This window comes from Alosa pseudoharengus, unplaced genomic scaffold (assembly GCF_046254945.1).
Source record: "Alosa pseudoharengus isolate Yale_2024_CS ecotype anadromous, Long Island Sound unplaced genomic scaffold, YU_APseudo_1.1 YU_APseudo_1.1_scf_10, whole genome shotgun sequence".
Taxonomy (NCBI): Eukaryota; Metazoa; Chordata; class Actinopteri; order Clupeiformes; family Clupeidae; genus Alosa; species Alosa pseudoharengus.
In genome coordinates this window covers 13,856,009-13,881,390 of record NW_027468565.1, presented here as the reverse complement: position 1 = coordinate 13,881,390, position 25,382 = coordinate 13,856,009, and the positions used below count along the sequence as shown (strand labels likewise).

Sequence of the window (25,382 nt, the reverse complement as noted above, 5' to 3'; positions counted from 1 at the left end):
TAACTAACATTGCAAACAGCATAAAACAAACGGATGGGCCCTGGCATGAAATGTACTTTGTAAAATGAGAGGAATCCTATTTACACCACAACTGTTTGCCGATTACATTAATTTGTAGACTCTTTCATACTGACTGAACCAATTGTCTGGCTGTCTTAATTCTCAGTTCAACAAGTCTGAAGGAAATTAATTGAGTCACAGACTTTTACCACAAACAATAGTCTTTTAGTGGCCAGTCAAAGTGGCCTTATTTTTGCTTTTCTTTAGCTTCTTCCCTGATTTCCTTAAACTTTGAGTATGCAAAGAAGAGCTCTCCTTATGATATTTGTGAAATTCTCAATGCATTTAATTCTTGTGTGGCAGTGAGGGGACCAGAAGCAGCTTTCACTCAAATTGGAGAGTGTGACACTAGTGAGGACATTCAGCGGACATTTCAGGAAATTATTTCTTACAGATAGTAGTAGGAGGACCTCTACAAACTACCTATGTGTGACTATAATATGTGTGATTGTATGAAGCAGCAAGTAAAGAGGAGACATAGACAGACATGTAAAAGGCCCCCAACTGTACCTCTTGTTACAACTAAAAGTACAACAGTGCTTGTTTTGCATAGGCTGAGCGGCACCTTAAAATAAGACGGTAATTCAGCGAGGAAACAGCTTGATAAAGCGTCTATAAATAAGTCCTATCTATAAATAAAATCTGAAATAGTGCCTTATTCATGAATAAATGCACATCAATTCACATATCTACAACAAATAAATTTGCAGCAGTTTTTATTTAATCATTTTTTTTAATCATTTCCTTATAGTCTTCACTCCCACCAAGTATTAGCTTTGACTGCAGCAGACATAAATGCCCAGTGAGATGTATGTGAAATGAGCAGTGCATGCTGACTGTGAAACTGTTGACCCTTAATGTGTCCAGGAACAGTTTCAGACATTCCTTGTGTCCAGCTGATTGAGTACATAAGGAGAAGGTGAAGGAATAGACAGGCCCCTGTGGTGGTCTCCATATCTCCCTAAGGTGGCATACCAGTGATGTCTGGAGACCTGACAGCTGTTGGTGCCGTGGGGTTGGTGGATTAGGGGCTCTGAGCTCTACTGTGCTCCTTCACCCTCCACAGCACTACTGCTGGGGCCCCTGGTCTCGCCTCTGTTACTAGTGCAAGTCATGCTCCACAGTATCTTTCTTTCTCCAATGAGCATGTGCATATGCATTATGTACTGAGAGCACTTCAGGTATTGACATGCAAAGCTAGGAACTTCAATGCAAAACAGGTCCTTGTAGTGAGCGTCAGTGGTGGGCAGAAAGAAAAGGTTGCATAGTGTTACAACCACCCGGCTCGTTCTGGGTGATTTTAACATAGGGAGACCACACGTGGATAAAGAGTTAACAAAAAATATGTATTTATTAAAGTAATCATGTATGCAAAGTGTGAAGTCAGTATTAATGAGATGGTAAGAAAACAAAGGTATGGTGTAAATCAGAGTAATGTGCAAAGCCCAAACAAAAGACAAAGGCGCCGCATGCTGCAATGGAGAGAGGGAACCCTGAACTTCAGACAGGTAGCCTCTTTTATAGTGCAGTTGCCCCAATCAAGTGATCAGCAGCACCTGTGTCTTGACTCCGCCCTGCAAACCGGAGAAAGACAAAGACAGGCAGGTAGGCAGAGACCGGCAGGGTCGTAACACTCCCCCCCCTTAAAGACAGAGGACCCTCGAAGAGGATCTCTGTAATCAGAAGACACCCCAAATCAAAAATACATTCAATGAAGAAATTAAGACAATATGTTAATCATGCACAGATATCAAAATCACAATAAAGATCAGTCACTTATCTTAGGTCCAGAAATGTGTGTGGTAGAACTAAGAGCCTGAACGCCCCAGCTGCAGAATAACAGTCTCCCATGTCTGTATCTCACCGTCCAGCAATTCTTTGCCACTAAGAAAAGCATTTTAAGGACAAGAGAGACAGACAGAAGACACAGCTAAAGCTACAACTGATCAATCATTTTGCCCCTGGGACCAAGCTAACACAGTGCCTACACCCCAGTTATGTCGAACATCCAGGTTGCAAGGCTGCCCAAACATCCAATGCACTAAGCACTGCTGAAGAACCTGTAGAGAACAAACAGTGAGGGATAGACAGATATACAAAAACACACCCCCACCCCTGTCAAACAATGGAAAAGCACAAATCAGAGGCAAAGCCTCTTTCTGTTTGATGGTATGAGATGGACTACAGTCCAAAACTTCTTCATCCCTGTGTGTATGCTCTAAAGATGGGCAGGCAAAAACATAGGGCCTCGCTAAAATGTTAACCAACTGACACTCAACCCGCAAGTCCACACCCCTTGCCTTTTCCTTGTCTAGAGACCTAGGAAGTGAGCGCTGAAGTTTTGGGGAAGCCTCACCCAAAACCTCATGGTCAGTTAACTGTGTGGGTGTGGAAATATCTGAAAACTGCACAGGACCAGAGAACAAACATCTCCCCTGCACACCACTCTCCTCAGAGCAGTGGCAGGAAGACTCTAAATCTGCCACATGTTCAAAGTTTCTAAGCTGAGGCTGGAACACATGGTCGTCAGACTCATTCACCTCCTCCTGAGTGCATGCTGCCACCATGCTAGGAGTGAATGAGTGAACCATCTCGCCTGCTGAAGACAGTCCCCCAGACTTTACCTCCTCCTCTACTGTACTCTCTTCCTCAGAACACTGATGGACACAAGCTGTTAAATCAGTGTTGCAGAGCTGAGTGGACTGTTGCTGACCTCGAGAGGAAGCTAGATCCCCCTGGTCTGACACACTAGGCCTACTAATCTGCTCAGCAGACTCATCCAAAGAAAATAAATCAACTAGGCCCATATCTTCAAATTCATTGTCAGACAACAAGGCAGGAAAATCTGGTAAACACTGAGACTTACGGCTAGCTGTAGTGGTAGTGTGATCTACCTTAACCAAAGACTGGCCCATCTTACAAAATGGCACCATCCCTGAAAAATGCCTAACACCCAAATCCAGTTCACAGACCAACTGCAAAGGTCTTGCCACAGAGGACGATATTGAAGCATGCCAAAAACCTGCAGAAGGCCCAGACGGGAGCGTCCCTTCTGACCTGACCGAAAACCGCTCAGGCTCATAAGCCCGTTTTCTCTCTTTATAAGCCCGTTCCATTTCTATCATTTTGGCTTCATGTCCTAGATCAATTTCTTTCAGTTTAGCTTGATGTGCTAACTCTCTCTCTTTCCTGCAACAGAAAAGGCATCATCAAAAGCACCAGCTCCTTATACTGTTCCCCAGTGTATCCATCACCTATGCGCATACGAGGAAAAAGCATAGTTCCCATGCCAGCCTCCAGTTCCAACTCAAATTGTTTAGCTACCTTTTGCAGCTCCGCTTTATTTAATCTCTCCAACCCATCCTCTGTAGGAGAGGCCAAAAATACATTAACAGCATCCATTTCAAAACAATCAAAACTGAGCGTAGTATAGCCAACAAATCAGACCAACAATTTACCAATAGCCTAAACTCAAACCCAAACTGAAAGCATCAAGTGACTGACCAATAACCTTAAACAACCATACAATGAATTTGTTGTGTGCATGATGGCATTGTTTGCGAAACAAAACAAAAACGAGCCACCAGGAGCTCCCCCACATCTAACTCGTAAATTCCCCTGAATACTACTCACCTACGTCTTCTCGCTTAACCCCAAGAACCAAGATTTTTACTCACCATACCGATGGAAGTGACCATCCGGGCTTTAGGCCCCTCAAGTCAACAGACCACGGCTGTGTCCTCAGCCCAGGGCAAAGCACGCCAGTCCCCAAAAGCCAGACAAAAAGCGCAGAACGGTCTGAAATCTAACGCAGGGTTAGTACTTTGCTCCAACGAAACAAACGAAATCAATGTTCCTGCAAACAATACCAAGACAGCACTTACCTATTTTTTCAGTTGCTTACAAACAGCTTGGCAAAACCAAACTGGTTTCCCCCTCTCCACATATTTAACAGAACTATACAAAACTAAAGTATCCAAAACTCTTACCATCCCACACTCTAAACCCGAACTAGTTGTCATTACTAGAAAATTGCGTGGAAACCGATTGCCTTAAACCATTCTAGTTTTTACAAAACATAAAACTAAACAGGTTTAGTTGTGTCAACTAACAACCTTATGTTGATGCTGTAGACAAATTAAGCTTACATTAGTAGTCTTTACTAAAAATCTTTAGTTCACTTAACTTATTGTTTAAGAAGTTGCAGTTGTATAAAATAACTAGGTTAAAATGCATGTTAAAAAACTCATTAAAATATGAACTAAGTTCTGTAGAAAGGCCTATTGTTTTTTTATTTTAAGATTAGGCTACTGTATTAATTTAACTGTTTTATTAAAAATTTAAGAGAAATTCATCACAATGTATAGGAATGCCTTTTATTATTGATAAATCATGAACAAACAACATTTAAACTCCACATCCACATAAACTCCACTCCACATATTCCACATCCACTGTAGATGAAGAACCTATAAAAAAAAAAGACGAAGAACCTATAAAAAAGAACACAAGAAAACAAATTTTTAGTTCATGTTCATTTACTCAGTTGAAATAAAAGTTTGCTATATCACCTATGAATGCAACACATAAGTGAATGGACATTGGCTAACATTAGCCAAAAGCTAACCAACATGTGCTGCTATGGTTAGCTAAGACTGTCTACAGACAGAAACATCCATTTCAATGATAAAGTCTGAATTAAACCAGAGAATGTCTAATAAGGAGAGAACCTTCACTCTCGGAACTCTTCCGGTGTGGTACTGCATCTAGGGGCGCTCACGGGCGAGTCCAGAATGAATGGAGGTCTATGGAGCTGTATCCCTCAAAATCCACTTTTCTCGGGATATAATTTTTTTTCAAGTAATTTGAATATTGTATTCGAAAGGGGAGGCAAAGACAATACACTTGGTTGAGTATTATAGTTTTTAAAGTCACTTAATTGTTCTAAAAAGCCTTTCAAACGTGCCAATGACATCATTCATTAGCATGATCATAGCATAGCATAGCATCAATGCTAGCGTGTTATGGGCAACAACGACCCAACCTGTAAGAAAACGAAAGGACATGACTCCCGGATTATTTCACTTTTGATTGAAAATCCATATCCATTTTGCGAAAAATAAAATAAAATCTAAGGGTTTCAGTTGTTAAATAGGTGAAAACAACAAATGTAGCCATGTAGCTCCATAGGACCCCATGTATTTTGGACTCGCCCGCGATCGCCATCTAGGTGAACTGCAGCCAAATTCGGTTTGTATGGGATTAATAGAGCGTGGGGAGGCTCTCCTTAGAAGGGCTCTGATTAAACTAAGTAGCACCAAGACAGGTATATTTACACGAAAACATATGTGATAAAGTTATAATCTGCCATACACACCCATTGGAAGGTAGCTACCATGAGCTAACTGTCCGAAAGACTACTAGCATGCTAACAACGAAGCTAATGTTACCTTAGTTTTCCCAGGTAAACAAACATTTAGCTAACTATTGGTCAAACTGAAGATAATTTTCGGTTATTTCATCAGAATTTTAATTTTTCAACAAGTTCATCAGTAAGTTCACCCACCATTTGATGTAGTAGCCTATGTCACAGCAGCACGATGCATGGAGTCATTCATGTCTCTGTGTGGACTGAGAAGCAGGAGGAACGGTTGATGGGCAGAATTTTTATTAGACCCCTCCTCTGCCTTGCAAAAACATAGCATATATCGTTGTCTCTGCTTAACATGATCAGTGCACTGTATATTTCACTTAAATAGTACAATCAACTCATTTCTTTTAGTTATGACATAGTTTTCACAAAACACACAAACATTAGTAGTGACCACCTAACATATTTATTACAACTAAATCTGGGTTTAGAGTGCAACGATATCCACGCGAATCTCCCAATTTTTTATTTTTTTACCTACTGGCCTAGGGTGCACTCAAGCACAATCGGAGTAGCCAATCAAATGCGCAAATGCTCAATTCAAACAGGTCGCGTCTTCTAGACCGCCTACCCATTCACAAATTTAAGTGATACATTCACTTACCCAAAACCAGCGCATTTACCTACTCCGCTCAACAAAAAGGCCCCAAAGTGATCCCGGACATCGAGCCCCCATATGTTACAACCACCGGCTCGTTCTGGGTGATTTTAACATAGGGAGACCACACGTGGATAAAGGAGTTAACAAAAAATATGTATTTATTAAAGTAATCATGTATGCAAAGTGTGAAGTCAGTATTAATGAGATGGTAAGAAAACAAAGGTATGGTGTAAATCAGAGTAATGTGCAAAGCCCAAACAAAAGACAAAGGCGCCACATGCTGCAATGGAGAGAGGGAACCCTGAACTTCAGACAGGTAGCCTCTTTTATAGTGCAGTTGCCCCAATCAAGTGATCAGCAGCACCTGTGTCTTGACTCCGCCCTGCAAACCGGAGAAAGACAAAGACAGGCAGGTAGGCAGAGGCCGGCAGGGTTGTAACAATAGGTCATGAAAAGGGCTGTAAAACGGTCAAACTTCAGGATCAGGTTTGCACGTCACTGGCATTGTATCATTTTGATCCCCTCATCTCTGACTTGATGGAGTTGACAGCATCATGAGCTTGAGGCACGACAGAACAACATAGATGTTGAATGCAGGGCTTTGAACCGATTTTTTCCCCCAATCGGTTCGTTCCGAACAGAAACGGAATTATAACGTTTCCGGTTATGAGTTCCACCAATAAATTGACGTTCCCGAACCGGTTAGAACAAAAAATACTTTTCCCGGAATGGTTAATTTCGTTCCTGTCAGCTGTTTAATGCTATAGAATTATGTCACATCTTTCTCATCCAGCTTAAACCAAATGTAATAATATTACAACCATTATTACATAATAATAATTATATTATTAATAATAATAATAATTAAATAGGCCTACAATTATTTCAAATGTGTAGTTTATTGTTAAAAGAGAAAATTTCCACACAAACGTAACGACATTATTAAGACACATGGTTATGTCACTCGGGCAACAACAAATTGCAACTGTCGTCGGGGGAAAGGCCATCCAGTAGGCCTAATCAGGGGCGCCTGCAGGAATTAATGCTATGGTACACACACCCATCACCCCCCCCCCCCCCCCCCCGCAAAAAAAATCACTCTTGAACAATATTTGTCCGTTTTAGGTCCGTGCATTGGTCAGCAAAAAAGTAGCCTACATAGCATAACAACATCCACATGCAATAATACAACGACAATGTCTACAATGACCTATTCATTTGGACAACTTGATACAGCCCTATACAGGCTAAAGTTACCTTTAGTTTTGTTCTAGCGTAACGTGACGTCTGGCTTTAGCGCAGTCTAACGTTCTGACAAGCACACCAATTGCCTATACCTTGCCCATCTGGAATAACTCCTAGCTTTGCTGCCTCCATCCTTTCTGTTTTCGTTGTTTAAACTTGTGATATCCATGATGAGTATTGAGTTAGTGAATTAGCTCAACATTGTGTGCTGATAACCATATATAGATAGCCGAGTAAAAGAAAACTACAAGTAGCCTATTGCGTGTCTGCGTGCGTATTCTCTCTCCTGCTCAAACAAAATGTGTGCACGTTAATTTTTATAACGTGTTCACTAACTTTACGTAATAGATGGTAAATAGCCCAATGGCATGCAGCTAAAGGGATACTGTGCATATTTGGGAAGGTATGGTAGGCCAATTTGGTGTGAATACACGCACACAAGGGAAATGTTCTGTTGTTGAGTAACGTTAGCTTGATGGTACGCAAAGTGCGTACGGACGTACACCTGCAGGCGCGCCTGGGCCTAATGTTCGCTAGTCCATTATTAACGTGGAGTCGACAAATATAGCTATTGATATTGTGTTTGGAATGAGCGTTTTAATTAACGATGGATCGTAATTCACCTCTTATTTAAGATGTGGAGTGGAGACTTTGTAATCCATCGCTCTCTCTCCATTCAGTCAGCGAATGTCTGATGTGATGTCACACAGGAAGTGAACCTCAGCCGTCATGGTAACGTGCGCAGGAAAATAATTACTTTTTTTTTTTAGTTAATTAGGCAACGGAAACTTTGAGGAACGAAATAAAACCGGTATTAACCGGTTACCATTATTTTAAATAAGTGTTCCTGTTCCAGAACATAAAAAATAATAACGTTTCCGGTTTCGTTTCTGTTCCCTGTAAAATACAAAAAGTTCCCGGTTTTCGTTTTCGTTCCTTGAACCGGTTCAAAGCCCTGGTTGAATGTTCAAATGAAAAACACTCCTAAAAACTCTACACAGTCACATTAGGTGGTGGCATGTCTTGGATGGCCGGGACAGAACTGTGAACAGAGGAAACTAGTTGGCATTTTCAAATGAATGGTACTGTATGCCTGAGCCAAAGCTGGAGAGAGACAATACCAGTGAGTTGGGACCCAGGACATTGATAAGATCAGATTCAATATGACAGTTGCCTTGTCAAAAGGAGAAAACACATTCTGCCAACAGTGTGACTCAGAAAAGCATAGACATATCTTGCTGACAAAGGAGAGAAAGACCTTGAGAAACAAGGAAGCTAATCTATAAGAACAGGGCTATTCTACAGGGGAACGCTTTCATAGCAAAGACGAGCTGATTAATAAAGGAAAAGGGAACATGAATTTGTGTGATGCTGTTACAGTGTTGATTAGATGATTATTTCCCAGCTCTACTAGTCAGAACTCAGGTTTCTTATTGTTCTGCAGATCACCGGGCGGAGAGCTGCCTAGATCAGCACATGTATAGTGATACTATAGTGTCTATTAGTATAACTTTGGATTCACACTATGAATTTAAAGTGAATCTGAAGCATAGGATAATTTGGAAATTTAAACATGCCAGAGAGAGAGAGAGAGAGAGAGAAGTAAGCAGAAATCTCTAGCTAGCTACAGCAGTGTCTTACTATTGTGGTGGTCAGGGTATTAAAGCAAGGTACAGTAGGCTGCTTATGATGAATTAGCCTATTGTTATGATTATTAGTCTCATTCATTACTGTTGTTGTTATTATTATTGCATTAAGCACCAATTGTGATGTCTCTAAATGGTCTTAGGTGAGTCATTCCAAACAGTTACAAGATTGAAGACAATTAACCATTTTAGCTCTGTAATAACACTGACATACAGTATACATAGCATGCAATATTAATTGGTTGTGTCTGCAGCCTGCACTTGATTGACAAATGTGCATACTGAAAAACACTTTTGTGTTCGCTCCCATTTTTCATTAATTGAAGTAAAAGATGTGATATGTGATATTCTATACACACAAAAGGCTTATTTATCCCACATGATTAGTGCACAGATGTCCCTAGGACTGGTCACAATGACAGGCCACTCTAAAACGTGTACTGTAGCTTTCTCACACAACACAAAGATACTGATGTCACATGTTTGAGGGAGCTTGCAGCATGTCAACTGCAGGGATATCCACCTGAGTGGTTCCTATGAACTGTATGTACAGCTAAAATGCAGATATACAGATTTTTACAAAAAAAACATGTGTTTTGCGTTTTGCAGCTAAATTGGCTTATCAATTGATCATTACAAATTCACACAGTTATTTGATCAAAGTCATGATTACCTTATCACAAATGTATTACATTTTGAGTCTTTTCCAAAAAAATTTTGACTACTTCAAACAGATGTATATCAATGCCTCTCTGATATGAGAAATCTAGAAAATGTAGTTGTGCCAATAGCTATCTTTGCACAGACTTAACTGTTAATCAGATTCCTGCTCTTTTTTATGTGAGCTTTTTTTAATTCATGCATTTATGAGCTGTGCGAACATCAATTCATAAATCACTCAGAGTACATTTAATGTAGCGGTGTTCTGGTTTCCTATAACAGCACAAAAACACATATTTATGAAACATTAACAAGTGCAATGTGATTTTTCTGCATTAGTCACATAAAAGCCTTTTATGACATTGATGCAATGCAAATATTCCTTCCCAAGTGGAAATGGGTAGTGCACCCACACACATAATTTATCTGGGATGTGTAATGGAGATGTATTTCTCTCCAGCTCCAACAAAGTAGGAGAGGAGGAACCTAGAAACTGCCCTCATATATGCATGCACGTGAAGACACACAGATACACAGACACACACTCACACTCACACTCACACTCACACTCACTCATTCACTCATTCACTCATTCACTCACTCACTCACTTACTCTTTCACTCAAGGGGGGGTGGGAAATGTTACTAGATGAGATGAAGATGTCATATACTAGGGGATCTAGATTCCGTTGCTGGAAAACAGAAGGAACATCAATCAGTTTTGCATCACCTCACTGCTCTGTGTCTCTGTAAGGAAATGTTTGTTTTGCCCATGCCCATGGCATGATGGAGTATAACGAGTAAGGATGCCTAAGGATGCATCTCTGGGACATATTGAGATGACAAGGATGTCTGTCTGATCAGGGTGACTAAGAATCAGTTCCTCACTGACATCAGGTTACACAGAAATGAGAAGCACTCAGTGTCCTGTGTTGTCAAGACCACAGTCACATGCACTACCTACTTGTGCACATTCAGGACTTGATCTTCCTATTATAGATGGTGGGCAGGCAGATCAAGGCTGACTTTGAATAGACCATCAAGCTGACTAAATGATCCTTCAGAGAGGGAAGATGGTAGAGAAGTTACAGTACATACAGTAGCTTCATGGAATCCATGCCGTTCTATTCACCTGTGAGAAATGGGTTAGAATTCTGCATTTAGTAATTTAGTAGAGACTTTTAATGCCTTACAAGTGAAGTGCCATGTAATACAAGCAAATACAGTAGAAGTCCAAGGGATACAAACTGAACGCAAACTGCAGTGAATATCATGAATATCATGACAGTTCTTTTCTTTCAAGTCCACAAAAGGTTGGAGGAAAGGTGGAGTTTCAGCTTTTGAAATGTTGGGAATGCCACTGGACACATATTTGGAGCATATCCGTATTTCTTGTATTCCTGTTGTTGTTTTAGGGTTTTTTTCATATTAAGGTTTTTTTTCATATACCGTGTTGTTGCTTTTTATCCTGTGCACCTGACTGCAAACTACATTTTCTACCTGGGGTAAAAAAGATGACTGAACTGAACACTGCAGAGCAGCTCCACTTAGGAAAACAACCTCTTTGCTTGGGCCTGTATGATAGAAGGCAGAATGTTATGGACATTATGAACATTATTAGACCTTCGATAACAAAGTTGAGAGGGCTAAATACCCATTTATATATGCTATACATATATATGAGATCTGGAGATATGGAATGAATAAAGTCTATGCACCCCCTTTTAACAGCAGTGTGACTGTCAGGAAGTGGAAGGGTAATGTGCAGTCCTCTGGTCCCCTGGTCAGCATGCGTCATGATGGCGGTGTTGGATGTGAGAAGGCAATCTCCTCTGGTCCTCTGGTCTCTGGCTGGGGATCTTGTGCATGTATTTTGTGATTTTCAGAGATCACATAAAATCATCATGTTTCTCATAGCTATTGTGGGTCAAATAGAGAAGAACAGAAGAGCTATAAATGGGACATTCCTTTGAAATGCAGATGAAACAATCCCTTTGTTCAATTCCTCAAATTTCCCTCATTGCAGATTAGACAGATACAAAAACAATATGTTTCCACCCATCAAGTTATTTCTGCCCATATTCGCCTGAACAGATTTAGTTTTTACTTGTATAGTTGCGGTGCACAGCTGGGATATGTTTGAAATTAAACGTTATCTCTTTCTACTGCATAACATTTAATTGTCATCAAAGTCTGTACATAGTAGTGGCACTATATTTATCTCATTAATCCTGTCAGAGTTGTAGAAGTAGGTGACTAAGATTTCCATACATTTTCTGTAGTGAGGATCTAACTCTCACCCCATCAATAGCCAAGATTTGAAACAACCTGGACCTACTGTAACTCCCACTAGTTAGACCTTCATGGAATATTCTTTCCGGTGCTATGGACATAATTTGAAAATTGATATTCCCTATTAAATCAGATGATTAAGTGAGAAAAAACAAGCTCTAATCCATAACTAAGCTGTTAAGAGTTCTGACGTATGAACAAGGGGCAATCATTTTTCTGTTTAATTACTGTGTACTACACTGTGGACTGTGGCTCTTAATTATGGCACACTTGTAATCGCTGGATATGGAGCACTGATGGGAAACAGTGTTGTCACTGTCACATCAAATGCAGGTTAACACAAAGTGACTACAAAGCCAGAACTCCCTAAATTATAGCCACAGCAAGAAGAAATGCATGTCATAATATAATATAATATAATATAATATAATATAATATAATATAATGTGAAATATTGGTATTGGCACACCTATGAAGTAGTTCCAGAATTTGGACTATATTACACTTACACAGCCTATCAATAGAGCAAGTACACATCTTTACTTTGTTTCATAGAGCCATCTCTGGTGAAGGATTATAAGGCGGGGTCCGTTTCTCTTGTCTTTACATACCCATACTTTAAGTACCCAAGCACATAGCTCTGTATGTCATAGAATTCCAATGGGAATTTATCTGAGCAAAGACAATAGATGAAACATTCATTCATCTTAATGTTTGTAACATTGTCAGATTAAAAGATGCTGTGACATATCTTTAAACATCAGCATTTACATTCTAATTGTGTCCCTTTTCCTGGTTGTTTATACTACATTGACAAACAGTTTGACTTTTGTACTGCTTTTTATCTCATAATATATTTGTTTTGATCTATTTGACTATTTTAGATGAATATATTTCCTCACTAGACCAAAATATATTTTGATATTGTTCATTGTTGTTTGATAAGTGTCCTCTTATGACTTATTTATGTAATGGACTGGTTTTCTTCAGCTCAGCAGCAGTCGCCCTATAGCAGCGGTTCCCGCTGGGAATGTCTTACGCCAGAAAAAGCCATCACAGATCACACAATCAAAATAAATTGTTCATTTAGCTCTTGTCTGCTGAATAATCACAATTGGTGATCTCTCTCTCTCTCTCACTTCTCTTATGGCTCCTTCCCCTATCTGCCCATTCTACCGTTCACCCCCAATTTGCCCACACTTATCCATCCCCATTTGCTCATTTGAACCTATTTCAAAAGCACTCTCATTTTCTCCCCATTGATTACCTCTGTGCCCCTCCTCCTCTCTCCTCATCTTCTCACAGGTGTTGTGTGCATTGCTCAGTCCCAGAGGATCCCCAGAGAGCCCACGCGTGGAGAGTTTGACAGAGTCATCTTCCGCCTGTTAGAGACCCCTAATGCACGCGCAGTCATTATGTTTGCTAATGAGGATGACATCAGGTATACAAATAAATACTTTTTTTAACATTAATGTGAAAACACTGGTTAATCTGTTTCTAATCTGGTTTAAAGGACAGTCTCGGTTCTTATTTGAGCAGTAATATTGTGCTGTACTGCAGCCCATAACATCAACCTAAACTGATTTCAGTTACCTTACCTCGCATCATTTGTGTTTTATTGGAAGTGTAGCTACTGTAGATATGTTTCCTGGGTTTGTTAAATGAGAATGTTTCTTCTTCCTTCTGCAGACGCGTCCTCGAAGCTGCCAAACGCAACAATCTCACAGGCCACTTCCTGTGGGTTGGGTCAGATAGTTGGGGCTCCAAAGTTTCGCCTGTGGTGCATCAGGAGGACGTAGCAGAGGGGGCCATCACCATTCTGCCAAAGAGAGCTGCTGTGTCTGGTAGGCAGGCTGCCAAAGAACTACTCTACTGCACCTACTTGGTGATAACAAGGCAATGCACAGTGTATAGTACAAAGACATGGACAGTTGAGGAAATAAAGGAAGTTGATTTTTTATATTTAACAGTTGGGCACTGGTGAAGTATAAGTGTTTATTCAGTTTGTGGTGATTCATCAATTGTCCCATTCAATGTCACTTCACAAAATTCATCAGTGTGTTGTACCTTTCAGCTTTTGACAGATACTTCAAGAGCCGCTCTTTGTCCAACAATCGACGGAATGTTTGGTTTGCTGAATTTTGGGAGGAAAACTTTGAGTGCAAGTTAGGGATGCATGCCAAACGGCCGGGCAGTCTGAAGAAGTGCACAGGTAAGAGAGTAGTTTTTAATTGTTCTATTATATTGTGTTAAGTCATGTAAAATGCATAAGCTACTGTGTTCACTCACTGATGGATCCATGGGCGGTTTATGAACTTTCGGGCCCCTAGGCCTAGATGTTTTAAAGGCCCCCCACTAATTGTTGCTCATGTGGGAGGGGGGGTTTGGGGGTCCTCCCCCAAATTTTTTTACATTTGTTTGATGTGATTTCCTGTATTCTGGTGAATTTTGGGGATGGCCAATACTTTAATTCAATCAGATTCATAGCCTACATCCTGATTTGTTGATATTGAGGCAATGATTCCGTGCAAAGGCTTGGGCTTCAGGGCCCCCTGACCCCTTGGGCCCGGTAGGCCCGTGCAGTAATCCATCCCTGGATGTATCATATACTGAGTCATTTGATTGTTGTTTGGCTCTGTGACTGGAAATATCTGCATGATGCATCATTACAAAACATATTTAAACAGATTGATTTAGGAAATGTTCAAAAATGTCCCATCGACATGCTGATGAAAATCACCAGCAGTACAGACTAAAGGTGATTAGGAGAATTTATTTGGGTTGTGGTTTGGGTTGGGTTGTAGCTGTAGTGTGTGTGTGTGTGTGTGTGTGTGATGAGACATCAATGCTTTATTATCCTCAGCTAAAATATGCAACCATATTTATGACACACTCATCATAAGGACATTATTTTGGCAGATATATGAGTTATATATTTAGCACAGCTCAGGACACTAGTCTCTTTGCTTGACTTCCTGATGACACTGAAGCTACAGATGTATCGGAGTACAAACATGTACACTCCACTTCTGCATGAATCATCTCTATGGAATATATGCACTAAATGTATCCTTGAACAAAAGCATGTGCTAAATATCTTAACTATTTAGATTGTATTGTGTGTGTGTGTGTGTGTGCGTGTGCATCTGCGTCTGCGTCTGCGTGCGTGCGTGTGGTGTGGTGTGTGTGTGTGCGTGTTTGTTTGTGTGTGTGTGTAGTATGTGTTTGTGTGCGTGCGTGTGTGCGTGGTGTGTGGTTTGCATGTGCATCATTCTCTTCTCTCCACTTCTGTTGTGGTCTGTGTTGTCTGATGCTCCTGTGCTCAGAGAGCGGTGGTGCTCTTAGGTGGCGGTGGCCATTGTTCTGGCAGTGTGGCTTGACAAAGTGGAGGTAATTACATTGTTGTCATTATGGCCCACCGATTGGCTCTCCTCTGAGATGCATGCGCTGCACAGTGCTGATGGATCACTGTGCCAAAAGCAAGCTGCTGGAACGCCTGATTATTATCACTGCATTTCTCCAAACAGGGAGAGTTCTGTTTGGATGTGAAAACATCCGTGACAATAATGCCCATTCTTTCTGCAGTGTGTGAATCACAGCGGGAAAAGAGAAGCTTCCTACATCAATTCCACTCTGTTGTTGGGTATGCATATCGATCCAGCACATATTGATCCAGTCAAAAGCATCAAAGTGACAGCTTACAAAACAACAAAATATCTTCCTAGTATGATGCGTGAAATGCAAATATATTTGGCCATCAGTAGTGCCACCTAAATGTGTGGCATCATGATTCTGATGTGATGGCTGTCATTGTGCTCAACTGCTCTCTGGGGCAGAAAGCTGCTGGAGTAAATATAAGTATTTTTTTTACGCCTTTGAATGTGGAGGAATATATCAGAAGCATAACCTCCCTTGCAAGGTCAAAGAGATTATGGAACTTTGAACTTTATAATTTATGAAACTCCATGATTTGCATATGAGGCGATACAATAGCTTCTGTTGGAAACTTTACTTTTAGCATACATTTATGTATTTGCTTACATATTAGTATTAGAGTACAACCAATGCATATAATATAGCACTGTGTGTTGTTGTCACATATTTGATATTTGCTTTAGTGGACCAGCTGGTTTTTTACATTTTAGCCTCTCTTCTGTTTTTGGTTCGACTCAAACTGATAGTTGAATGTGGACTGAGCCGTTGCTAATGAGCTCTAATAAATAATAACATTTAGTTCCTTCTGGTATTAGTAACGGTTCACATTAAGACAAATGAGCCATTTCTTTGGCAGGAGCTCAAAGGTGAGAACCAGATAGCAATTACTAATGACAATTAATTGAACTAATTACATTTCTCAAAGACATGCCGTAGCAGGGCTAGAAGGAACAATGTTGGTGCTCCATCATGTTTGACTGAGGTTGGTCAAAGGTGCCAGTGGCACTTCTTCAGCTCTTTCCCATTACGCCTAAGATGGCGTAATCAGCATCTCACCACAAGATTAGAAACAAATACATGTCGACAAAGGTTACATGTTCCTTCTTGTTTCACTAATTGTTAACATTGCCAGCCAGCAAAACAGTGGATGGATTGCAATGCTAAATGCTTTGCAGGAAATGCCCATTGATGTAACAGTATGCTGAACAATTGGCCAGGAAGTAGAAATCCACAGCTGTACCGTGAAGAGAGACCAATTTCATCTGATTTGTCGCTAAAGGTTTGACGCTAAAGTTTTCAGTAAGAATAGTGCAACTGTAGACTATTTAAAGTATGGGTTGATTTGTTATATAATTACCGCTAGTATATTATTAAGAAATAAAGAATGTATGCCTGAAGATAATTAGTTCCTTAAGTCTAAGAGATGAATAGCCAATTTTATAGACTATGCCCACAATAGTGCATTTAGATACATAATTAACATCATCCTCCCTGTGCAGGTGAATCTAAGTTGTTCTTCTTTCATGTCTTCTTCAGAGGAAATGGCAAAGTGTTTTTGTTTTCAGGTAGAGTGCAGTTCCATGTGTGCAGCTTAAAGGATTCACCACCGATTCACCATTATATATTATTCAAACATAGAAAGAAAGAAAAAAGTGATTCTCTGTTGGTGTGACTGGTATACCAGAAGTAGAATAAGAAGGAGTCAAGCTACACATCTACTTAGAGAAAGGGAGAACTACACAGAGATTCATATTTATATAAGCAGTCTCTGTTTGTGTGTCTGTTCTTCGTACAGTATATCTCTAGAACTGTTCATCCGACCGACATCCAACCATGCTCACTTGGATGTATTGCTGAGGACCCAAGTGAGTGCAGTGTTGCTGCGAAGTCTGTATGTGAAATGTAAAAGATATCGTTAAGACAACCTAGCGGACCTCAAGAATATGTGACCAACTCACATGCAGTCTGCTTGCATTGCATTGGGTTGGGTTGAGTTGCATGCCATGTTCACAAGGTGACAAGATCATCATTTGGCTGATTCAACATGAGTAATGCTACTGTGTGCATCTAGCAAAGCATTATACCCATGTGCATCTTAAAGTTATTTTTTTATTTGAAACATTTTCTGCCCAGGTAATATGATTAACATAATTTCAGAGACAGTTAACCCCCATGCTCATCACGAGAGCTACTGCAGTTTCAGGTTCAAGAGTGCCACTGCCAACTGAGTATGTACAGTGTCTTAAGTGCTGGGAACACATCAAAAGTGTACATCAGCTCCTCTGTTGGATACAGATATACTGTAAAACATATTGGAGTTGAGAATGGAGTATGGGCCAAATGGGATGATGGCTAGCACATTGGTTTTCAAATGATTGAGTTCATGTTTGACTCCTCATCTCCCAGAATACCAGGAGTGTTTCATTTCAGGAAGCAGAGGTTGAGTTGGAGGCATATTCTCACCTACATTTTTTTTACTAGCATCTGTGTTATACTGCCAAATAGGAACCAGGTTTGAGGGCCATTGAGATGTAGGTTTTGCATTGTTTTGTAACATTCTATTTTAAGCTGTGTGTCTGCTCTAGTTTGCATAATTAATACTGAGTTTGAAGCTGTACCTTTGATCATGCCTGACAATGCCAGGCATTATAACATGTCATAGAAATAATTAATTCATTTTGTGTTCTGTATGCTGTGTGTTGATATATTTTTATAATTATTTAATTTAATCATTAAAACAATCAGGCAAGCAGCAGTCATTTGCCATTTATCCAATTTTCTAATCTGACCTGAATGATATCCCATCTGCTCACTGAAGAGTGGAAAAACATGTGAGTTACAGTAGTCCCAGAGCAAATTACATTTTCTCATAAATGACATCTAATTAAGATGTTTCACTAAGTGATTAAACTGTCTCTCAGCTTTGCTGCTTCTCATTTACAGATAACCAATTGTAGCCTTTCCTGGGTGGATTGTATAATCTGGTAGTACACATTAGTTATGCATTGTTATGAAAACGCTTGTTACACGAATCACAGAAAATCAGTAATACTAAGACAATGGGTATGTTTTATTGAAAGGACTAATGCCATCTGATTATAGTATAATCTGTCCATTCTTTTTTTTTACAGGACTGGAAAAAATAGGCAGAGATTCAGCCTATGAGCAAGAGGGGAAGGTTCAGTTTGTGATGGATGCTGTTTATGCCATGTCCCATGCACTGCATAAAATGCACCAAGACCTTTGCTCAGGATATCCAGGCCTCTGCCCACGGATGAGTAACATTGACGGCAAAAAACTCCTTAACTACATCCGGGCAGTCAACTTCAGCGGTGAGCTTAAAATGTCATGTTCACCATTTTAAAAATCACTTAGAACACGTCTTGCTGGCCGATGATTCATAGTGTGATTAGGTAGACATTTATCTTTGACTGTCAAGTAAAAAATTAATACCACGAGAAAAAAACATGAAATATGCCAGTGTGACAAAGAAAGAATACAAATGCAACGTAAACTATTTCATGTTTTATGTAACTGCAATTCAAATTGGTATTGGTACTATATTTCTTCCATGATACTTCAGTTTAAAATAGGATAGATTATGTTATATGATATATAGCTGAAATGAAAAGAGTAAAAATATAATTTCATACATTCCATGACTTTCCACTGGCAGCTGGAAGATATTTCCTATCGGAATGTGTGATGGAACTTTCCCTCTTGTGAATAATGCCTGACATTTATCATGCAGTACTTTTTTTACATGGTTCAGTGCTCTCACTGAAATCTTATCTATTCCAGAAACATAATATATCTGCATACATTTACTAGCAACCTGTAGCAAATGTGTTATTACACACACATTCATATTCACACACACAAGCATGCGCGCACGTGCACACACACAAACACAGAAAGAGAGAGAGAGAGAGAGAGAGAGAGGGAGAGAGAGAGAGAGAGCAGTTTGAGACATAGTTATTACTTTTTATGAAACTTCACGTTTGTCTTTCTACTGTATGCTGACACACAACTCTCTTTATTATGTGCATGTACAGTACGTAGCCGTTTGATTGAGCTTGTTGGAGCATGAGCACATTGTGTTCCCACTGAGGTGGGCTTCCTACAGTGCCCCTGAGAGTTGTGATTTGGCAGGGTGATGGGGTGTTTCAAGACAATCTGTGGCCCAACTTCAACCCCCATCTCCAAGAATTAGTCACACAGTGACAGCTCCTGCACCCAACGGCAGATTGCCGGCTCAGCCACTGTCATGTTTGCTTCAGTGCCCACATCAGAGCCCTTCCTCGCCTTTACAAACACTTACCTCTAATTAGGCAAGGAGATGAAAAATAAAATAGCATTGAAAAACACAGAAAGATCATTCACCAGGGCCATGTAATGCCCTGAAGAACAGCACTGAAGCCTAAAGGGATTGATACCAAAACACTGAAGCCTGAAGTGAGACTAGGTGAAACTCTCCTTTGGGTGAGCAAGCTTCCAGGGTTGTATTTTTAGAGACCTCATCTCAATAATTTCCAAGTTTTTACTCATGGCAGGAAATTATTTCATTCCCATAGCTTGGAGGAACGTAAATAAGCATTATTCTATTTTTGTTTTGCTTTGTTTTAACTGTTATTGGCACCATCTGTGACCACCTTCTCCTACGTTCTCATACAGAACATTTACTGCTCAATTCTCAACTCCAGTTAAGCTTCAAATGCGGAGGATATTGTCTCTGTATTTCAAAACAAATTCCCCTGCCTCTAGTGTTATTGGGGCATCCTCCATAGTGTTTTGTTTGAATTATTGTGATCTTGTTTAAAATTCCAATGATCACCTGCTATCTATTGGTGTTTTTCTTATAATTCTGCCAGAGTCCTTTTATGTCTGACAGAGAGACTCTGATGGGACTGTTGGTTTGTAGCACAATCACATCACACCATAATAGAATCATGAGAAAGCATACATACCCATAGACATACACATACCCATAGACATACAAGTGGTGCTTCGTTTATGTTTTGTTTTGAGCATATTCATTATTTCATGCCCTCATCAAACACACTGCCCCACTTGTGCATACACATGTATTCTCATGCATTTTTTTTAAATGGACTGACAGACCCACCAAAATTGAGATGATGAATATTCTCTTTAAAGGCATACTTACCCTTTTCAGTCAGTGGTAGCCCCCAGGCCCTGATTTCAGATCAGCATGATGTGGGTTAGTTTGCCTTCTCACAGGGCCCTGCAAAGCTGCCGTAATTGAAAGACTAATGAACATGTTATTCTGCACGTGAGACTTCATTAATTTAGGCATGATGTGAACTGTGAGTGAATGGGTAGCCCTGCTAATTTATCACCTTGCTGTCATATTTCAGTGTATATTTAATCAAACGTTCATTTATGGATTTCATGTTTGATAAATCACTCTTTCATGAATTTCTAAATTGCATACTCATGTTGATGTAGATCACACATGAACAAATTTCATTTTAATTTACAGAGCCTCACAGCACCAAAACTAAAAGCTATGGCGCAATATACTTTCATATAGGCTATATATAAAAATGCCTCCAAAATGCACAACTTCCCTCAGACTTTTTGTCTCTGTATACACATTTAAAACATTATAATGTATGGTTCTTCTCTGTGAGTACTCATGTTTTTCTTCTGTATCTTGTGAGTGTAAGGATTCTACCACTGTGACCAACTCTTTAAAATGTCTAAGAAAGGGTACTGTATAGAATTTACCTATAACGTGCTCATCACTTTCGGTACAATGTGATCACTTTCATTATAGTGTTTTTACCTTTCAATAGTTGTGTACATGTAGTAATTTAAGAGAACATGGATCAGGTCACGTTCTGCACAGAATTCTGTGAGTTCTATTATCTTGAATGAATCAGGTCACGTTCTGCACAGATTTCTGTGAGTTCTATCATCTTGAATGATAAGAGATCTGCACCAGCTCTGACCACCTCCCCCCAAACCAAAAACATGGTGAGAAATAACATGCCATTGCTGCAGTATATTACCAATGATAAGACAAGAAGTAAAGGCAATGGAAAACACTGAAAAATGCCCTGGGCTTGAAACAGAGGTCTCGATAAATATTACAAATGAATGTAGAGGAAAACCTCCACCTCGGGTAATTTGGATGAATGTGTGTGACAAAGGTGCATAAGAAGGTAGGCTTTATTTTTTCATCAAAATAATTTGCTTCTACACTTGAAAAAATTGTTATTCCGTAGGTCAGGCTTCAGCCTTCTCAAGGCTTCCATGTAATTTATCGTCCATCATAGTTTTTTTGTAACTTTCATTTACATTTTATCCAGACAAAAACAACAGCAGCTAAAAGGGTAGCTTAAGGGCTTATTTGGCTTGCTTGGGAAGGCTACTGCTAAGGTTCTTCTGACAACGTGCTGGAACCCTTTGGGCCCCCAAATTCATTTTGCAGTCAGACGTGGGGTGGGTAGGGTAGACTGTGATGAATGAGTTAGCCATGAGTTTAATGGCACTTTTATCGGGTAAGATGGAGTTCAGATGAACCACCCACTCAAACTCTTTTTAGCTTTATGGAAAACGATAGACATATTCTTAAAGAGGCCATGCAAAGCCCCATAAAAGAGATTATGCCTTTTGACTAGCCAAAACACTATTTGAAATGTCTTTGCACATTTTTAGCTTTCTTGGGTCTTTTATGTGAAGTTAATTTGTTCATATTTCTGCATATCTGGCAACATACAGTACATGTGCCTGTTTAGGGGCATTCATTAATTGTATTAGGCATAGTTAAATCTGAACCTTGAAATGTCCTAGCAGCAGATACTTGAAAGAACAAAAACTTTAGCTGCGAGGGAGGATCAGGGCCCTTCTGTATCCTTTCTTAGATATATCAGTCTGTGTTGGGCACTCAAAGCCAATCTCAGACGTATTACTCATCAAGTAGGCTATCCTCCAGTTAAGATTAATATGATGAGTAGCAAATTTTATACTTACTGTAACAAAGGTAGCAATGCTGAGGCTTCTCTTTGAGTTCTTATTTTGCCATTTTTTGATGGACAACCCAATGGAAAATGGAAAAACAGAACACAGCTGGGCTGAAACGCTACAGTGGTCTAATCTCTACATCACATATGGGATAAAGGAGGACAAATACACTAAACAGACAGGGAACTACACATAGACAATTAGGCATAACACACACACGCACAGGCGAGTAGGCCTACACGCCTCTCCATCTAGCTAGCCAGTATTAGTTAGTTGTTTTTGTTTTTCATAATTTAATGTAATGTCTTGTCCTTTTGCTGTATGTACTCGATAAGTTACAGTGACACTAACCTGAACATTGCAGACCGTATCAGCCAGCTAATGTAACCTTAATGGCTGAAGAGTTTCAGCTGAACTTCATGGGACTTTGAGATCCACCGCTAACGTTACCCTCAAGTCTGAACTGCTGATGTAGCCTAAGCCCAGAGAGCTCAGAGAGTTTATTGTTAGACTGAGAACACCATGCTGATGCTTATTAGCTAGAATGCAATTCATGAAAATTGGGCACTTCTGATAAGTGTTTGATTTTTGGCAGGGTGTTAGGTATAGGCCTACGGTTTTCAAAAATCCATGGATACAAGTTGGGGTGGCCCCCCTAGTGGCAGTTATCCATAAAATCCAAAATGGCCCCCACCAAAAACAGAAAAGGTTATGGCCCCTATCATGACATTCTAAAGTGCATCGTCACTCGTCAAAAGTCTATTCAAATTTAGTAGGATGTCCAGTTCATATTGGGAGGGGTTTCGCTATCAAAAGTGGAGCGCATGGCGTAACAAGGTGTTCCTAGGTCTTTTAATCAGTCATATGGGTGTGTTTGGGGCGTAACATCATTTTAAACCAATGAGAATGACATCTGTCATTCCCTTCAACGGCGCAACGCGCGATATGTCAAATAAATGCATCGGTATTTTGGCATTCAAAGGCGCATTTGAAGGAGGCTGCTTGCGAGACCGTATAAATAGTCATTCTTAAACCATGCTTTACTAAAACCTAGCATAGCCTTCACGCATTTGCACTCGTCTATTTGAACTCATTGGCAAAGTGAAACTAACTTCACCAAGGAGTCAGTCAACGACAAGACAGTTATATGCAGTTACTTTCACTATTGACTGACAATGGGTTACCACCGAAAACATAGGCTGGAAAAAGCAACACTTACCCTAATATTGCTCAAATGACTGAATAAAACAACATTTATCCTGCAGAGGAGTTGCTTATATCTCGTGACAGTGCGTCTTCAGCTGTGCTCCATACGTGTCTCTCGCCTCTCCCCTAATCACTTTTAACCGTCATTACCAATTTGCAAATGATGGTGAATAACTACTACTAAGCGGGGTTACTGGCTTATCTGGGTAACTTCGAGAGTAACTTGATCACGTGTGGCGTAACTTCCCGATTAACCCGTACTACGAAAGGTGGATAGGTTTTAACCGAGGTATGCTGCCATGGCAATTTACGCTGCATCTCAAACCTGCTCCGAGCAGGTTATGTTCTTGGTTAGCCCGAGGTTTCCGTTAACCACACCCTTTATAAGTACCACCCCTCCACTAACAATTTCTCCCGAGACATGTCGGCGTACATGGATGATCCATACGACATTGGAGCGCAAATCGTGAGGGACTCTCTTCGCAGGGCGAGGGGTTTTAGAGACCGCCAGATTGTCAGCCGAGGGAATTCGTTATCTTTGTCAGATGATCTAGGAAGACGTCTCATAGCAATGCCCGTACGTGGACATTCATGTATTTCATTGGTGATGCTGAACATCTGAGCAAGAATAGCCTACTGTATGTCCGAAAATAAATCGGACATAGGCCTACAGTATGCTGAACATCTGAGCAAGAATAAATCGGACATATAGTAGGCCTAATAAATTAAAATCACCATTTTAACAAACGTATTGAATTGAATGTCATATTACTGTACCCTGCACATAAAGGCTACACATTTCCACAGCACCAGAATCCGACCGAATGCTTCCCTGAACCCCCTCCATAATCGGCCTTCCACTATTATTTGCGATGCAACTCCTCTGCTACCGTAAAACACTCTGGTGCCTTACAGTAGTGTTCAAAGACACCTTTTTCTTGTTAGCTGTAAAACAGAGGCCAAGTGAAGGCTATAAGCATAGGCCTATATGTTTTCATAATTAAGAAATATTAATGCAAGCTATGACTATATAAACCACTATTCTGAATAATGTGTTTGTGTTTCATTTTCACCTGCTGCCATGTGCGTTTGGCAATGGTGTTGCATCTGAAATGTTCACAGGATTAGGCATACACTAAATCAGTCAATGGGGCTACTTAAACATTCAATGATCCTTATTACTGTAATCTATATGCCCACTTCTAAATTGTGTTGCATCTGTAGGCATTTCTATGAACTCAAAATAAATAAGCAATTTAATTATTTAAACTCATTAAATATCATTCCGCAAGCTATTAATCCTCCGTATTTGAGGAACATGTGAACATAAAACTTTACTTTTAGGCATTTAGGCTACCCGATCTGCAATACGTTGCCAACAGTCTTGCCTTGCTTTGTTCACTGCCGACGTATTTGATTTTTGTCGTAGAGTGGGTTTTAATTCCTCATAACTTGTCATAATAATTGTGCATTCCTCATCCGTAAAATAAGGTGAACGCGTCATCAATGAAAGTGGTGATTTGCGCTGCAACACGCCCCTTTTATGTGAACGCGCACAAACTCCAATGAGGTTAACCCCGGCTCAACAAATCAACTTCATAATCAGCGTCGTAGTACCGATTAACACCACTAAAGATAACCAGGTTTTGTCAACCCCGGTTTAACAAAGTAACCCTGGGTTACATCTGGGTAGGTTAAGCTCCCTTCGTAGTACAGGCCCCAGGTTTGGTTGACAGCATAAGATACCATGGTGATATAGCGACACTAAAACAGATCCACTTTCGTGTCACAGCATAGCCTGGCTTTGAGCGCAACAT

At 40.1% G+C, this 25,382-nt stretch overlaps 1 protein-coding gene across 1 annotated transcript in view; it reads left to right on the top strand.

Moving 5' to 3' along the window:
* grm8b (glutamate receptor, metabotropic 8b) overlaps nt 1–25,382 on the top strand; it is a 52,090-nt gene that overhangs the window by 15,751 nt on the left and 10,957 nt on the right. Inside the window, exons 3-6 of the mRNA XM_076264492.1 lie at nt 13,240–13,375; nt 13,624–13,778; nt 14,009–14,146; nt 18,501–18,701. Coding sequence (XP_076120607.1) covers nt 13,240–13,375; nt 13,624–13,778; nt 14,009–14,146; nt 18,501–18,701 — 630 coding nt within the window. The remainder of the gene's footprint in view (nt 1–13,239; nt 13,376–13,623; nt 13,779–14,008; nt 14,147–18,500; nt 18,702–25,382) is intronic.